General features: G+C 44.2%; 1 protein-coding gene across 8 annotated transcripts in view; it reads left to right on the top strand.

Moving 5' to 3' along the window:
* The window catches only part of GAPVD1 (GTPase activating protein and VPS9 domains 1), a 43,788-nt gene that overhangs the window by 17,962 nt on the left and 10,655 nt on the right, over positions 1-15,171 (top strand). The window contains exons 3-15 of one of the 8 annotated variants that reach the window (XM_072123633.1): positions 343-1,186; positions 3,320-3,406; positions 5,575-5,709; positions 5,976-6,165; positions 6,944-7,024; positions 9,688-9,839; positions 10,141-10,270; positions 11,243-11,392; positions 11,479-11,652; positions 13,982-14,122; positions 14,514-14,630; positions 14,732-14,851; positions 15,032-15,115. In XM_072123633.1, the coding sequence (XP_071979734.1) occupies positions 343-1,186; positions 3,320-3,406; positions 5,575-5,709; positions 5,976-6,165; positions 6,944-7,024; positions 9,688-9,839; positions 10,141-10,270; positions 11,243-11,392; positions 11,479-11,652; positions 13,982-14,122; positions 14,514-14,630; positions 14,732-14,851; positions 15,032-15,115 (2,405 nt within the window). Of the gene's footprint in view, positions 1-342; positions 1,187-3,319; positions 3,407-5,574; positions 5,710-5,975; positions 6,166-6,943; positions 7,025-9,687; positions 9,840-10,140; positions 10,271-11,242; positions 11,393-11,478; positions 11,653-13,981; positions 14,123-14,513; positions 14,649-14,731; positions 14,852-15,031; positions 15,116-15,171 lie in introns of all 8 variants that reach the window. The other 7 variants (XM_072123634.1, XM_072123631.1, XM_072123632.1 and 4 more) reach the window with 7 other exon arrangements.

Consider the following 15,171-nt stretch of genomic DNA (forward strand, 5'->3'; position numbering starts at 1 on the left):
TAATATATAGAATATGATAAAGTATAGGCCGGATGGGTAGTGTAGTCTCCTCTGGGCATCTGATTGCTAAAGATGTCTAGGGACATTTAAAGGGTTTTATAAAAAAAAAAAAAATGTTGCTCCTGCTGCCTAGAATTGTAGATAATCTGATCCCTCCAGGAAGGGGGAGAAGTAAAAGAGCCTGATATGTAGAGCGAGAATAATTTTCTCCAATAAGATATATTATTGTGTTCTCTGTTGTTGTAGCACATTACTCTTCATTGGCTGCACATGTTCTACTTGCTTTCCATCTGTATGTTTGTTAGTTTTAGCAAAGTTTCATGGATCTTTTCTCTTCCACAGTGCTGAAGCGTCACCTGCAGAATGCTGTCAGCACGCCAAGCTGCTGGAGGACACTCAGTTTGTGGACGGCTACAAGCAGCTAGGATTTCAAGAGACGGCCTATGGCGAGTTTCTTAATCGACTTCGGGAAAACCCAAGGCTGATTGCATCGTGTCTTGTGGCTGGAGAGAAGCTGAACCAGGAAAATGCTCCTAGCGTTATACACACGGTCTTCACATCTCTATATGGAAACTGCATCATGCAGGAGGATGAGAGCTATCTGCTTCAGGTGTTGCGCTACCTGATAGAGTTTGAGCTCAAGGAAAGTGACAACCCTCGCCGGCTGCTCCGGAAAGGTACTTGTGCTTTCAGCATCATCTTTAAACTTTTTTCGGAGGGACTCTTCTCTGCCAAGCTCTTCCTAACGGCGACTTTACATGAACCTATCATGCAGCTGCTAGTAGAGGATGAAGATCATTTGGAGATAGATCCAAGCAAGCTGACGGAGCGCTTCTCTCCAGCACAGCAAGAGAGGTTATTTGGGGAAAAGGGCAGCGACCGCTTTAGGCAGAAGGTCCAGGAGATGGTTGAGTCCAATGAAGCTAAGCTTGTAACACTGGTCAACAAATTTATTGGATATTTAAAGCAAAATACCTACTGCTTTCCACATAGCCTGCGATGGATTGTTTCTCAGATGTACAAGACTCTTTCCTGCGTGGAAGGTCTGGACATTGGGGAAGTGCGGTCTATGTGCACTGACCTCCTGCTCACGTGTTTCATCTGCCCAGCCATAGTCAATCCGGAGCAATACGGGATTATATCTGATGCTCCAATCAACGAAGTGGCACGATTCAACTTGATGCAGGTATGTTCTCTACGTACAGCAATATTTACAGCCACATCAGACAAGGTGCATCTACACCAAGACGTGCAGGACATATGGCAGAAACTGGGTGCCGCTATCCTTGAGATCTTTATGTTAATTTAGAAAAGAGATAAGCTACTCAAACGACTTTTGTTATGCTAAATTGATGTCTATATAAAGCATGAATATTACACATAGCACTTACCAAGCAAGGTATGATGATAGAAATATTGCTTTAAAATCATACGACGAAGCATGTACATAAATGTTAGCCATTCTGGCCATGTCATAAAGCCGTCCTAATACTTTAGCCTGCAGCTCCTCCTGCTCCATTGCTTCTAGACCGTATGTGATGTCCAATCATATGTAAAACCTCAACTATGAGAGACAAAATGAGAAAACAAATCCAGAAAATCCCATTGTCTGATATTTAAAGAATTTATTTGCAAATTATGTTGGAAAATAAGTATTTGGTCAATAACAAAAGTTCATCTCAATAGTTTGCTATCTACCCTTTGTTGGCAATGACAGAGGTGAAATGTTTTCTGTAAGTCTTCACAAGGTAGGTACACACAGGCAGGTACACTGGTATGTCGGCCCATTCCTCCATTCAGATCTCGTCTAGAGCAGTGATGCTTTGGGGCTGTGCTTGGGATCATTGCCACACTGCAAGACCCAGCCACGTTTTATTTTTCAATGCCCTTGCAGATGGAAGGAGGTTTGCGCTCAAAATCTCATGACACATGGCCCCATTCATTCTGTCATGTACATGGATCAGTTGTCATGGTCCTTTTACAGAGAAAAAGCCCCTTGTCATGATGTCTTCCCCCCCCTCCGATGCTTTACAGTAGTTGGTGATCTTTGGATACAACTCATCATTCACTCTCCTCCCAACATAAGTTGTGTTTCTACCAAACAGTTTTACTTTGGCTTCATCTGACGATATGACATTCCCCTACTACTCTTCTGGAACCAAATGTTCTCTACCAAACTTCAGACGGGCCAGATATGTACCGGTGTAAGCAGGGGGACACTTCTGGCACTGCAGGATCTGAGTCCCTGGTGGTGTAGTGTGTTACCCACCGAAGCCTTTGTTACATTGGTCCCAGCTCTCTGTAGGACAGTCACTAGGTCCCCTGTGTGGTTCTGGGATTTCTGCAGGTCACTAGGTCCCCTGTGTGATTCTTGGATTTTTGCTCACCATTTTTGTGATAATTTTGACCCCACGGGGTCAGATCTTGTGTGGACCCCCTGATCCATGGAGATTGTCAGTGTCTTGTATGTCTTTAATTTTTATAATTATAGTTCCCACAGTTGATCTCTTCATACCAAGCTGCGGCCTATTACAGGTTCAGTCTTCCCAGCCTGGTGCAGGTCTACAATGTTGTTTCTGGTGTCCTCCGACAGCTCTTTGGACGTCACCATGGTGGAGTTTGGAGGGTGACTGCTTGTTGTCGTGGACAATTGGTGGCTGACTAAATACTGTTTTTCCCCAATGTATAATATACTTTCCTCATCCTGATCAATAACAACATGCTGCCTGCAGATTGCACTCCACCTTCTGCTGACAGGTTCCCTTTAAATAATAACTCCGTGCATTACTATATAACAAAGAAAAAACAACATTTTTCTAGAGTTTTTTTTTATGCATAAAGATAACTAAGCAGCTGGCCGGAGCTCGAGGAATCTAGAGGTGTCCCACATTGTCATTCTCAGTACCCCAATACAGGTTAAAGCAACGACCGATCAAGCTACCATCCCCCAGACGTAACATTTAAAAGGCCTCTATAGAAATACATAATCTGCCCCTGATGGATGACTTTGATCCCTTAGGATCTTTTCTTTACTGCTATGATTTAGAAGGTGCAATGTCTGTATGGTCCCACTACTGTGTCAGTTTACAGCCACATAATTCACAATCTCCATTTGATCTGAGCAGCCATGAAGATCCCCGCTAATAAATCTAATCCGGGGAGTCGCTGCATCCCTTTGATATTGTGTGAATGAGCGCATTATCCCATAGACAGGCTGGCTGCGAATCCTGTTGGCAGCGTCCCGGCCAGTCAATGAATCCAGCTGATGTGACTGTAACAGACCCGTCTTTCAGGTCCTTCTCTTATTTCTGTCTTCTAGGTCGGCCGCCTCCTGCAGCAATTGGCTCTGACGGGATTTGAGGAAGTGGACTCGCGCAGCAGGAACAATCTCAGTAAATTTGACAAAGTGAGTAATGAAGTGGGCAGACAATATACAGTGTCTTCCTTCTGTGTCAGACAATGTATATTTGCATGTAATAATGTCATGAAAGTGTCAAGTCATATGTCACTAAAGTGGCTATATACGTTTAAAGGGGTTGGCCACTTCTACTAATCTTTCACAGAGTAAGGCCACACACATGTATGGGGGACGTATATTACGGCCGATATGCCTCCCCCATACACTTCTATGGGCTCACGGCACCGTACGGAAGCGGTATAGTGCAGCACACGTGCGGCACCGTACCACTCAGTAGCCCGGGAAAAGATAGCTTTCCTCCTCCTCCTCTCCCCGCGCGCTGCCGTGTGCCCGCCGTGCTACGGCAGTGTGCATGTAGCCTAAGTATATTATACTTGACCTGATAAAATGTCCTGTTCCCCTCTGGTCACGTGACCCCCTAGGTGGTAGGACTCGGGACTTCCTGTGACGCCACATGTCCAGGCTTCCGGCGTCCTTCTGGCTTCCTTGGTACACACCATCCAACCTCCGTGCTGCGTTGTAGCTCTCATAAATGTTTAACAGGCTAAATATAATATAGGTGACCCTATTAGGGTCTTGTACTTTCCCTTTTAATGCATATAAGTGGTCAAGCCTTTTAAAGGGGTTATCTGAGAGTAACAATAAATTAGGAATGGGCTGGGACAAGCTTTTATAAATAAATAAATAAACGTGTACTCCCCTCCTCTGTCGCTCCTAATGTCCCGCGCCGCGGGAGGTGGCCAGTGTCGCCCACTCCCTATCTCTCAGCATTGCAGGCGCTGAGATGTGGTGACTGATGGGAGTGACCTGCCAGAGGCTCCCCGAGCGCAGCTTCTGTGCCCCTGTAACACGGACCGCGGCGTACTCATTTTTTTTATTTTAAAAAAAAAAAGCTTGCCCCAGCCTGTCCCTAATTTATTGTTTCTCTCGGATAATCCCTTTTAAAGGAAGGATGAAGGATTGTAAACCAAGCACACTGACATCCTGGTGTTTGTCCCCTCTGGCAGGATCTGCTCTTCTTTAAGCTTCTTATGCCCTGGTTTTGGAGAAAAAAAAGGATTTAAAATTACGCAAATGAGCCTAAGAGGCTCAAGGCTCCATTAACACCTATGGAGCCTGGAGCTCCACAGACTCATCTGCATAATTTTTAAAGCCTTTTTTTTTGTGTAAACCAGGGCATAAAAAGCTAAGTGAAGAGAAGATCCTGCCAGAGGGGACACACACCAGGATGTCAGTGTGCTTGGTTTACAATCCTTCATCCTGGTGGTAGATGTCCTTTAACGACACCTCTGATACGTAACGCCTATCACCTATCCACATAGGACCCCACTGATCACAAGAGCAATAAACCCATGTCCAGCTTTGAGCCCGTTGCTCACAAACAAGTCTGATCTGACTGAACTCCTATCCCATGGATAGGCAATAATTTAAACTATTTTCAGTTCTGTGGTGGAACCCAATTGCAGCACTAAAACCGCAAAACCTCCCGCAATTGCAATGCATTTTGGCTTTTTTTTCTCCTATCTTCCCAGTGCATTGCTTTTAATATTAAATGGTTCCATATTTTGCCTCCGTGTGGGTCGAGCAACAAAAACGAAAATGCAGGGTTGTGGTTCCATGGGGTTAAACAGGTTTGTCATACACTTTGGCACCTGTGCCTGCCCCCACGATCGCTGGTCTGAGACTGTAAGATGCTACATCTGAATCTGGACGTAATCACCAAGTTACACGATAATGTGTGGCCAGAAAACTTAGAACTATATGGGATAGTTTCTGCTCCAGTGATGCCGTGAAAGAAAAAAACACTGATACTGACGTGCTAGTTAAAATTGCACTATTGCCTATGGTTGCATTAAACATGGATGATCTATAACGGTGGCTCAGTGGTTAGCACTACAGCCTTGAGGCGCTGGGGTCCTGGGTTCAAGTACGATCCAGGTCAAAATCTGAGTTTGTATGTTCTCTTATTGTTTGCGTGGGTGTCCTCCGGTTTCCTCCCACACTCCAAAAACATACTGGTAGGTTGATTAGATTACGCAGCGCCAGATCAGTCCCTGTCCCCAATGGGGCTCGCAATCTGTGTGCGCTATATAAATAAAGATATTATTTATTATATAACTGGTATAAAACCTTCTATTCTCCCTTCCCATCTATAGGGCTGCGTTGCTGCTTTCCTGGATGTTGTCATTGGCGGCAGAGCGGTTGAAACTCCTCCGTTATCGTCTGTAAATCTCCTGGAAGGGTTAAGTCGCACGGTTGTGTATATGACTTACAGCCAACTTGTTACTTTGGTGAGTGCCAGAACTTTTTGTGTTTTTTCCTATTGAAGCTGTACCTACCTAATAGCAATGTATAAAGGGGCCGCCCTGGATTTGGCAAACATGGCTGCCTTGCTCCAGACACTGCAGTACATCTGTCCGCTGGTTTTTGTGTGGTGTTGCATCTCAGTCCAATGAGATCCACCATTGGATAGATGTGGTGGTTTTTACTTTAAAAGAAGCAAATACATCCTGGACAAACCCTCTGACTTGTGTCTAATGTTCTTTCTGTCTTCCAGCTTGGATTCTTGCGTGGCGTCATATCTGGTGATCAGCTGCGAGAGGAGGACAGGATGGCCCTGGAAAACCTACTGGCTACAGTGCCCCAAACCAAGCCAGGCAAAAACAACCATGACACCACCCCTTACAGCACCCCTCAGCTGTCTCCTGCTACCACCCCAGCCTGCAGAAAGAACAGACTACCTATAGGTAAGGTTCATGACCAAATCAGTGATCACCTTTATGTGCGTTACATTTTTGTAGATGGTGAATGTGAAATGTAATTGACATACAGTATTAATACCCATGGAGCCCACAGTACCAGACACGGCCCGTGTGATGTCCATGTAGAAAAGCAGCCTCTCTTTTCAATGCTGAATACCTCAATTAGAGGTCATGTTGTCCTAAATACAGGCTTCACACGATCATGACAGATGCCCCATTGTTTTCAAACTTGTTCTGCTTCTGCTTGTTTTCTATGTAGGCGCAGACTTGTAGAGCGTACAGGTTGAACTTGATGAACCTGCATCTTTTGACCACATCTACTGTGCTAGACATAGCGAGCAGAAGTCTGGGAAGCCGCCTAGCGATCAGAGCTTGTGATTGTACATGGTGTCCTATCTGCAGGCAGCATGTTATAGAACAAGAGGAGCTGAGCTGATTGTACATGGTGTCCTATCTGCAGGCAGGATGTTCTAGAGCAGGAAGAGCTGAGCAGATTGTACTTAGTGTCCTATCTGCAGGCAGCATGTTATAGAGCAGGAGGGGTTGAGCAGATTGTATATAGTGTCCTATCTGCAGGCAGCATGTTATAGAGCCGGTTATACATAGTGTCCTATCTGTAGACAGAATGTTATACACAAGGAGAAGCTGAGCAGATTGTACATATGTGAGCAGCACCTTCAAGATATTTATTCAGGTCCGGTGTTTAATTTCGTGATCTAATTTTATTCTGTCTTTGCAAATTCTTAACCCATTCACTCCGTAGGGCAGCAGCTTGCCGCCATGACAGTCTGGGACACGTCTGCTTCAAATCTCTCGGCTCACATTAACCTGGTGACTCCTTTTGGTGTGTAACTAGGGCATCATTCTGTCATGGAAGAGAGCTTCAGCCATCTTGTCATGTCACTAACTCCTTATTCACACATTGGTTATTGTCTGCCCAATCCAGCAAATTCTCATCTCTCTAGTCTCTATGCTTGTATTTGGCTCACAATTACTGATGCTATAAATTACACATGTGAATAAGGCCTAAGCTTGCTGGAAAAACCTTCATTGGTCTTCTATCTAATTCATGTGCTGAGCGGCGACCCCTTCATGGTTATCCAGTGCATGTTTGCTAACTTCATGTCATTGCACTGTTCACACTAGCATCTTGTTTCCAGTCTATAACCTACAGAGCAGAAACTCAATGCTCCAAACTTCTGCCAATCTAGTATTTGCAAAAAGCATCCGACTACACTAGAGGGCAGTGTCACAGCCGAGGAAACTACTGGGCTCATGACCTGATTCATGATGATTGGATCGTTCAGTAATGTCTCGCCATATGGTGGGCATGCCATCTGGTTGACACCTGAGGTGCCCCATCTTCTCTTTACTCCTGTTCAGATAAAGTGCAAATTAATGGAACACAATTCATCTTTATATGGAGATGCCGCAAGATGATGATAAAATGAGCATTGTATATTATTACCCATTGTTATTCTATTTCATAACCTTCTCCACAGCTTAAAAATCTATGAGCAAAATCTCCCCATGTGGTGTATGCGCACCCTCTGGCCTGGCATGCTCCTTGGCACCACGGAATCTATCCGGCATGGCTGGGAATTGTGCAGTTATTTCTGGCAAGCTTAGTTTACATCTGGTTTTGCTCTTCTGAAACTCGCCATCGAGTTATTTATCACCTGCATGTGCCCACAATGTGCTATATGTGTCCATACTCAGGGCTGCCAGTATATTAGTGGCTGGATGAGTATTTGTGTCCATGTGCCCGCTTCTAGCTCCTGGTATATACGCATCAGTCCTTTGTAGTGTTTTGTAGTGCATTGATGTATATATTCTTCTTTTTTTTTCATATCTTTTGTATAGATCATTGACCTGAGAGCGTAAAATATTTCTTTAATGGTTTTCAGGGGTTTGATATTAATGTACTTAACATGCATTATAATTTAAAGATCGCTGCCATTCACGGCTCAATTAAGAAAAGCTCTATCATGCTGTTTCTGTGACTCCCGCAACAGTGTGTGCTATTAACGGTTTCTACGACTCCCGCCAAAGCGTGTGAGGTTTCCGCAACTCCTTTCCTTAATGGGAGTTACGGAAACGGTCAAGCCCAAGTCTGAAACTCCTCGCTTGTTGGAGGAAGAGCTGCTCCATTTAGCTGAGAATGATATAACCCTTTAAAGGAAACCTACCACTCGTAGTGGCAGGTTTCTGATGGAAATACCGGGCACCAGCTCAGGGTGAGCTGGTGCCGGAGCTTATTTTCGTTAGTGTTTTAAACCGCGGTATCGCGGTTTAAAACACTTTTTAAACTTTATAGCCGGCGCAGGCAGGTACGCGCTCGATACCGCGGTTTAAAACACTAACAAGAATAAGCTCCGGCACCAGCTCACCCTGAGCTGGTGCTCGGTATTTCCATCAGAAACCTGCCAGTATAAGTGGTAGGTTTCCTTTAATGTAAAATCATAGATCCATAATGTTATTTTTCTGTTGGCAGAACTGGGATGGACTTCTTTTTTTTTTTTTTTTTTTTGTAGTAAGAGCTGTAGTTTTTTTTATTGGTAACTTCATAACTTTATTGTTTGGGTCTTTACCAAATTTTTTTTTTATTCTAAGTCATTAGTTCTACGATAAGATAATGACCGTCTTCTTATAACTGCCATAGAAAGACATCTTTTTACATGAACAATTAGTCTAATTGGGTACAGAGTTTCTAGGTCAGAACCCTACCACCACTGAAAATGTGTATCTCTTGCCTGTGTGCTGTCCATATATTTAAATGGATAGTGTGTGAACACATTCATTTCTCTGGGGTCATAAACACAGTTGGGTTTTGCACTGGGTCCCTTTGCGGCCCCTGTTTGGGGCTTGGACAGTCATTTCTACTATCAAATGTGCAGACTTCACAAATCGATAACGTAGAGGCCCATTGTTTATTCCATATTGTACATGTGCAGGTATCCCCAGTCTGTGATCTGTTGCTCTATAGCAGTGGTGGCGAACCTATGGCACGGGTGCCAGAGGCGGCACTCGGAGCCCTCTCTGTGGGCACCCAGGCCATCACCAGAGAGGACTCCAGGTATCTTTCTGCAGTCCCAGAGAGCCCAGGGCTTGCTGTGTACTGAGCTATTTTAAAGTGACAGGACTACCTGGGACTACTGGATTTATCATTGTAGCTCCTGCTCTGGCCTTGACAATTCTTTCTGTCTAGGGGATCTGCTTCATTGGTGTCCTCAGTGAGCTGAATGGCACTTTGTGATAAATAAGTGGGTCTTGGTTGTAGTTTAGGCACTCGGTCTCTAAAAGGTTCGCCATCACTGCTCTATAGTGTCCTCACTATCATATTCCCCCCCCTTATGTTTCCTTAATTTGTAATAAAAAAAAAGAAGAAATGGCTTTTCTCCATCTGCAGCAGTAAGAAGTGAATGGAGTAGACTGTTGTGCTTTGCTGTGAAGGTTTCTGGCAGCTACAACGGGTGACATAATATATTGTCATTTCTCTGAACACAGTGACTCGCAGTCGGAGCAAGACAAGCCTTCTGGAGGCCGAACATGAAGGGTCACCTCAAGACGCTGTGACCCAAGATCAACCCGAGGAAGTGCTCGTAATTTCACTGGGAACTGGGCCGCAACTAACACCCGGCATGATGTCCGAGAATGAGGTGATAATCACTTGTTTATATCATTGTGGCACTAACTTTTCTTTAAAAAAAACTAAAAAACTTTGCATATATGCATAAAACAAGTGAATCTAGGAGACTTTGTAATACATCTTATCAGAATATAGAGCTACTTTGTCTCCCTATGGCACAAGCTCTCCATGTGCTGTCTATGGGAGACTCCATAGCAGATGGTCTCCATCCATTAGCTCATGAACAACTTTTCTTTAGGGATCTCTAATCTTTTGACCTTCATCATGAAAATGGCAAATCATCCTGTGCCTTGTATCTGTAACGTTTTCAGGTTCTGAATATGCAGCTTGTGGACGGCGGACAAGCGGAGGTTCCTGTAGACGACACAAAGCTTCATGGGAAGCCTGACAAGACTTTGCGCTTTTCTCTCTGCAGTGATAACCTTGAAGGCATCTCAGAAGGTGAGATCTTTGAGATTCATTTTATCACTGGGCTTTCTCTGTACTGTGTCTCTTCGTCAAGGGCGTACGTCCTATGCGCATAAGAGAGAGTTGTGGGCCAAACATTTGTTCAGCTGACCGCTGCCTCTTCAAACTTCCTAACACAAATGTACAGTTGTTCAGCCAAATAGAAGTCTAAGGCTACATTCACACACATGTGTGGGGGACGTATATACGGCCGATATATATGTCCCCCGTACACTCCTATGGGCTCACGACCCTGTACGGGAGCGGTACGGTGCAGTACATATGCGGCACCGTACCGCTCCATAGCCCGTAGAAAGATAGGACATGTATATGCCTATGGTGAGGGGCGGGGGTGAGCGTACGGTGGGCATATATCGTCTGAATGTAGCCTAATAGAAACAAAAATGAACAGACTTCTCTCCAATGAGCAAGGATCAGGCTGAAAAAATCCAACTTGCTCATTCCCTCGGCATCTGGTATATCTGTTTTTCGGAACTACGCCCAGATGTAAATTTTGTGTGCTCGTGGGACACACTTCGACCAATGAGTGGTCTCCTAGGACCTTGGTGAGAACAGAGGAGGTGACTTACTCAGTGGTCACTCATTGGCTGAAGTTGGTCATGTGACCCCCTGTAACTTGTGTCTGGGCACCGTCTTGAAAAGTGGGCAATAAGGGAACCGGTGGCCTTTAATCAAGGTGAGCATAGTCATGGGGCTACCGGATCAGTACTATGACAATTTACAGTATTTTCCAAACTTGTCGGAAAAAACTGCACAACTTTGCTCCATTCATCACTGAAAAGAATGGGGTTGCGGCTGATTCTATATAGAAGGGATAGGAAGTCCCTGCAATGAGACGGCTGTCATAATATGTGTAGTTCTGTATGATTTCTACTATTTGTTGTCATTTAATAATGAGACTTTAACATTTACTTACTGATTTGGCCGTCAATTCAAATAACATAGAAGAAGAAAATCTGTCTACACCAGGTCCCTCAAACCGATCCAACTCCGTGTCCTCCCTGGATCTGGAGGGGGAATCGGTGTCGGAGCTCGGTGCTGGGCCTTCAGGCAGTAATGGGGTGGAGGCGCTGCAGCTACTGGAGCATGAACAAGGTGAGTAATCGGGTCCTCTGAAGAGAACCGTGTTGCATTGGTATAAGTTGGATCATTAATAACTATCCTCCCCACCCCATTTGTAGCTACAACGCAGGACAATCTTGATGATAAGCTGCGTAAGTTTGAGATCCGGGATATGATGGGATTGACTGAAGACAGAGATATCTCCGAGACTGTCAGTGAGACGTGGAGCACAGATGTACTTGGCAGCGACTTTGACCCCAATATTGATGAAGACCGACTGCAAGAGATTGCTGGTAAGAGACAAAGACAATGGAGTGTGGTTTTCAAGGTGTGATCTGATTGTCTTTTCCCAGAAATACACTGGAGATGTGGTTAGCAGATAAGGGATTCTCCTTTTAGGGATGCAAAGGAACAGAACAGGTGCGCTCACCACCAGGTGCTCAATTCAGGAAAGTGTCTTCCACTTTAATAAGCAAATGCAAATCCAAAAGAAGAACTTGATTGGCACTCACCAACTCCATTAAAATTGTTCAGCTTTATTCATCCAAGATGAGACAATACAAAGGTGCAAGGATAAGGATAGATCTATGATTAAGGACCTTTAGCGTCTGAAACGCATCAGATTGACATTTGTTTTGCACCTTATCTTTGCACCTTTGTATTGTCCCATCTTGGATGAATAAAGCTCAACAATTTTAATGGAGTTGGTGAGTTCCAATCAAGTTCTTCTTTTGGATTTGCATTCTCCTTTTAGGACAGTGTTGCTTGAACCATTCATTGATGGCTGGATGTCCCTGCATTGCTTCTGGCTCAAAATATTGAACTATTCAGCACAGTCCCTGGTTCAACTACCAGAAGCTGAGGCCCTGTCTCCCTGAAGCTCCTTCTGGTTATATCTTCTAGAAACTTGAGTCCTGGTGTCATTTAACAGTCAAACCTCCCCTTTAATATCAGATTGAACGGAGATATCCACTGTTAATGTTACATTCTGTAATAGACAGCTGTATATAAAAATAATAAAGGTTAAACTGATGCAGCCCAAAATGGACAAACATGTGATCTCTGGCATTTTACAGTGCAAAAACCGATGTGGGTATAAAATAATTAAAAATGATAGACTCTCAGAGCAAATACCCTGATGAGACCTGCATGGCAGTGAGAGCAGAGGGATCGCCCACATAGTCAATGGGGCATAGTCCCTATCCAGATTTTGCAATGGGCTGATTATTTCCTTACCCCTTTGATAAGGGTTGGTTGTTGTCAATTAATTTTTACATTGCTGGGAGGAGTAACTGAGGAACAAGCAAAGTATTTAGAAAATTGTTAGTTTCTGTAGAAAATCCGTAGTTATTGAGACACAATAACAGGAGAGGGGTTCCAGGGGTGTAGACCCGTAATGGAAGCCTTCACCGCCGCATGTCTGGATTATTTCCCTGCTGCCGTATATCTCGAGCTGTTCTTTCTCTTTGCGGTTTCCATGTTGGTGTTGGCAGCTGTATTCCTCATTGGCGTCAGGATTTATCAGCCACGTTATACAAGGTCACGAGTCTTTGGTGTCTATATAGTTGTATGGGGAAGTGCTGAAACCATCATTACATGTAATATTACTACATGACTGTGTATTGTCCTGGTGACTGTGTCGCCCTCTAGTGGTTATTCATATGTATGATCATTCACACCAAAACTATACATATTTTGTGCCCTTTAGCTGCCGTATTACTTTTTATTTTATATATATATATATATATATATATATATAATATTATATTTATTATATTATTACTGTCTCAGTAGCATTATATTATCTCTTGCAGTTTGTGTTGAACCATTATTATCTAACCTTGGTGCTAGGGATCTAGGAACCTCCGCTCTTTGTTTACATTCTTGGGTGCCTTAGTCATGGGTGATTGTGACATTTAAAGGGGTTCAACAGCCAGGATAAGGCGTCTCTCCTATTTTAGCCCTTAGCGTAGGATTAGTCTATAATGTTAAATTAAAAATGTAGTCATAACTTGATATGTGACTGCCTGTCCTTAGGGACCATAGATGATACCTATCCATGCTTGGCTCAGCTTTTATGTGTTGCCTATAGGGACTATAGACATTGGATTATAGCTGGAGAGCCGCATTGAATTCTAGTTGCCTGACCCTTATTTGCCTGACATTCTAGGTTGAGCCATGAGCCCCCATATTTGCACTATGATGGTCAAACTGTGCAGCCAATATTACTGGGTTTGGACATCTTATCTGATGTTTTATAAGCAACTTCATTGTCAATAGTGGGCTTTAATAAGTCTGTGACGGAGTGAAGGGGTCACCAGTTTGCACTGTATTGCAGGGGGTCCTCATTATTTTGAATCCCAAACAAAATGTGCACTGCAGCTCATAATATGTACAGATTTCATAGTTCTCTAGAATTGCCATAGCTGGGTGATCAGACTGGGTCAGCAAGGACCAAGACTGATCCTGGAAACCCAGGGCAGAGCGATGGCCATGTATATATACATAGAAAGCCGTGTCACTGTGATGGATACCCTAGAAGTAAGGTCATTCAATCTGCTCAATTGTGACTGCTCATTGGCTGAATTTGTATAATTCCTGTAAATCTCCATTGTATTCCAGGTGCAGCTGCGGAGAGCATGCTGGGCAGTCTGCTTTGCTTACCCGGATCAGGCTCCATACTGCTTGACCCTTGCACTGGATCCACCATTTCGGAGACCACCAGTGAAGCGTGGAGTGTAGAGGTCCTCCCCAGTGATTCGGGTGAGTCTCCATATTCACTTTCACATGCTGATGTCTGTGTCCGCTGCTAAGCCATATATTGGCCAAAAGTAGGTTGCTCCACCTACCCGAGGGTGTCAAAGCCAGCATGGATTGCTCTGGAATTGTAGAGTAAAGGAAAAAAAAGTGTTTGACTGTCCAACTGTGCACGTATGACGTCACCTTTGTCATGGCCCATTTTATGGATTCGGGCCATGAGTAAATGAGGACCCATGGCACACTGACTTATTTCACAACAGTCCTCGTTGTAGGAGTTTTGTACACCTTTGTGTATCAGGCTGCGGTGGCTTATCCTCTTTTTGGATCTTGATCTATTTGAGCCTCTCTTTTGATCCATAAAACATCTTGATGACGCAGCCTCTTTTTTTCCCAGAAGCCCCAGACTTGAAGCAGGAAGAGCGGCTGCAGGAGCTGGAGAGCTGCTCAGGGTTGGGGAGTACATCCGATGACACCGAGGTGCGGGAGGTCAGCTCCAGGCCCAGTACTCCAGGTCTGAGTGTAGTGTCTGGTAAGATCCAGAGTTGCCTATATGTCTTGACTATGTAAGAGATGAGGACATATATACTTATATGATCTTTCTTCTTCTTAAAGGCATCAGCGCGACTTCTGAGGACATCCCCAACAAGATAGAAGACCTCCGCTCTGAATGTAGCTCTGACTTTGGAGGAAAGGATTCGGTAACAAGTCCAGAAGTGGAGGACTGTGTCCCCAGTATGTATCCTATACATAAAAATAGTAAATAAAATAATTGAACACCTATAGACCTCCGAACATTAAACGCCCTATTCCAAACTGGCATAAGACCAAACCTATCTGTCCATCCTTTGAGTGGAGGCTTTTTGTCCATGATGAGATCCCAGTAAGTTCAGTAATGTACTTGTTTATTTCCAGATGTTCATCACATCACGTCCCCACCTTCCCAGACGGAGTCATTGCTGGCGATGTTTGATCCCTTAGCCCCAGCGTCTAATGAAGGTAACCTATAGCAGCGTAGTGTATTCTGTATGTTGTAGTGATACTTGGTGTATGTC

The sequence above is a fragment of the Engystomops pustulosus genome, chromosome 9, assembly GCF_040894005.1.
Source record: "Engystomops pustulosus chromosome 9, aEngPut4.maternal, whole genome shotgun sequence".
In the NCBI taxonomy this organism is placed as follows: Eukaryota; Metazoa; Chordata; class Amphibia; order Anura; family Leptodactylidae; genus Engystomops; species Engystomops pustulosus.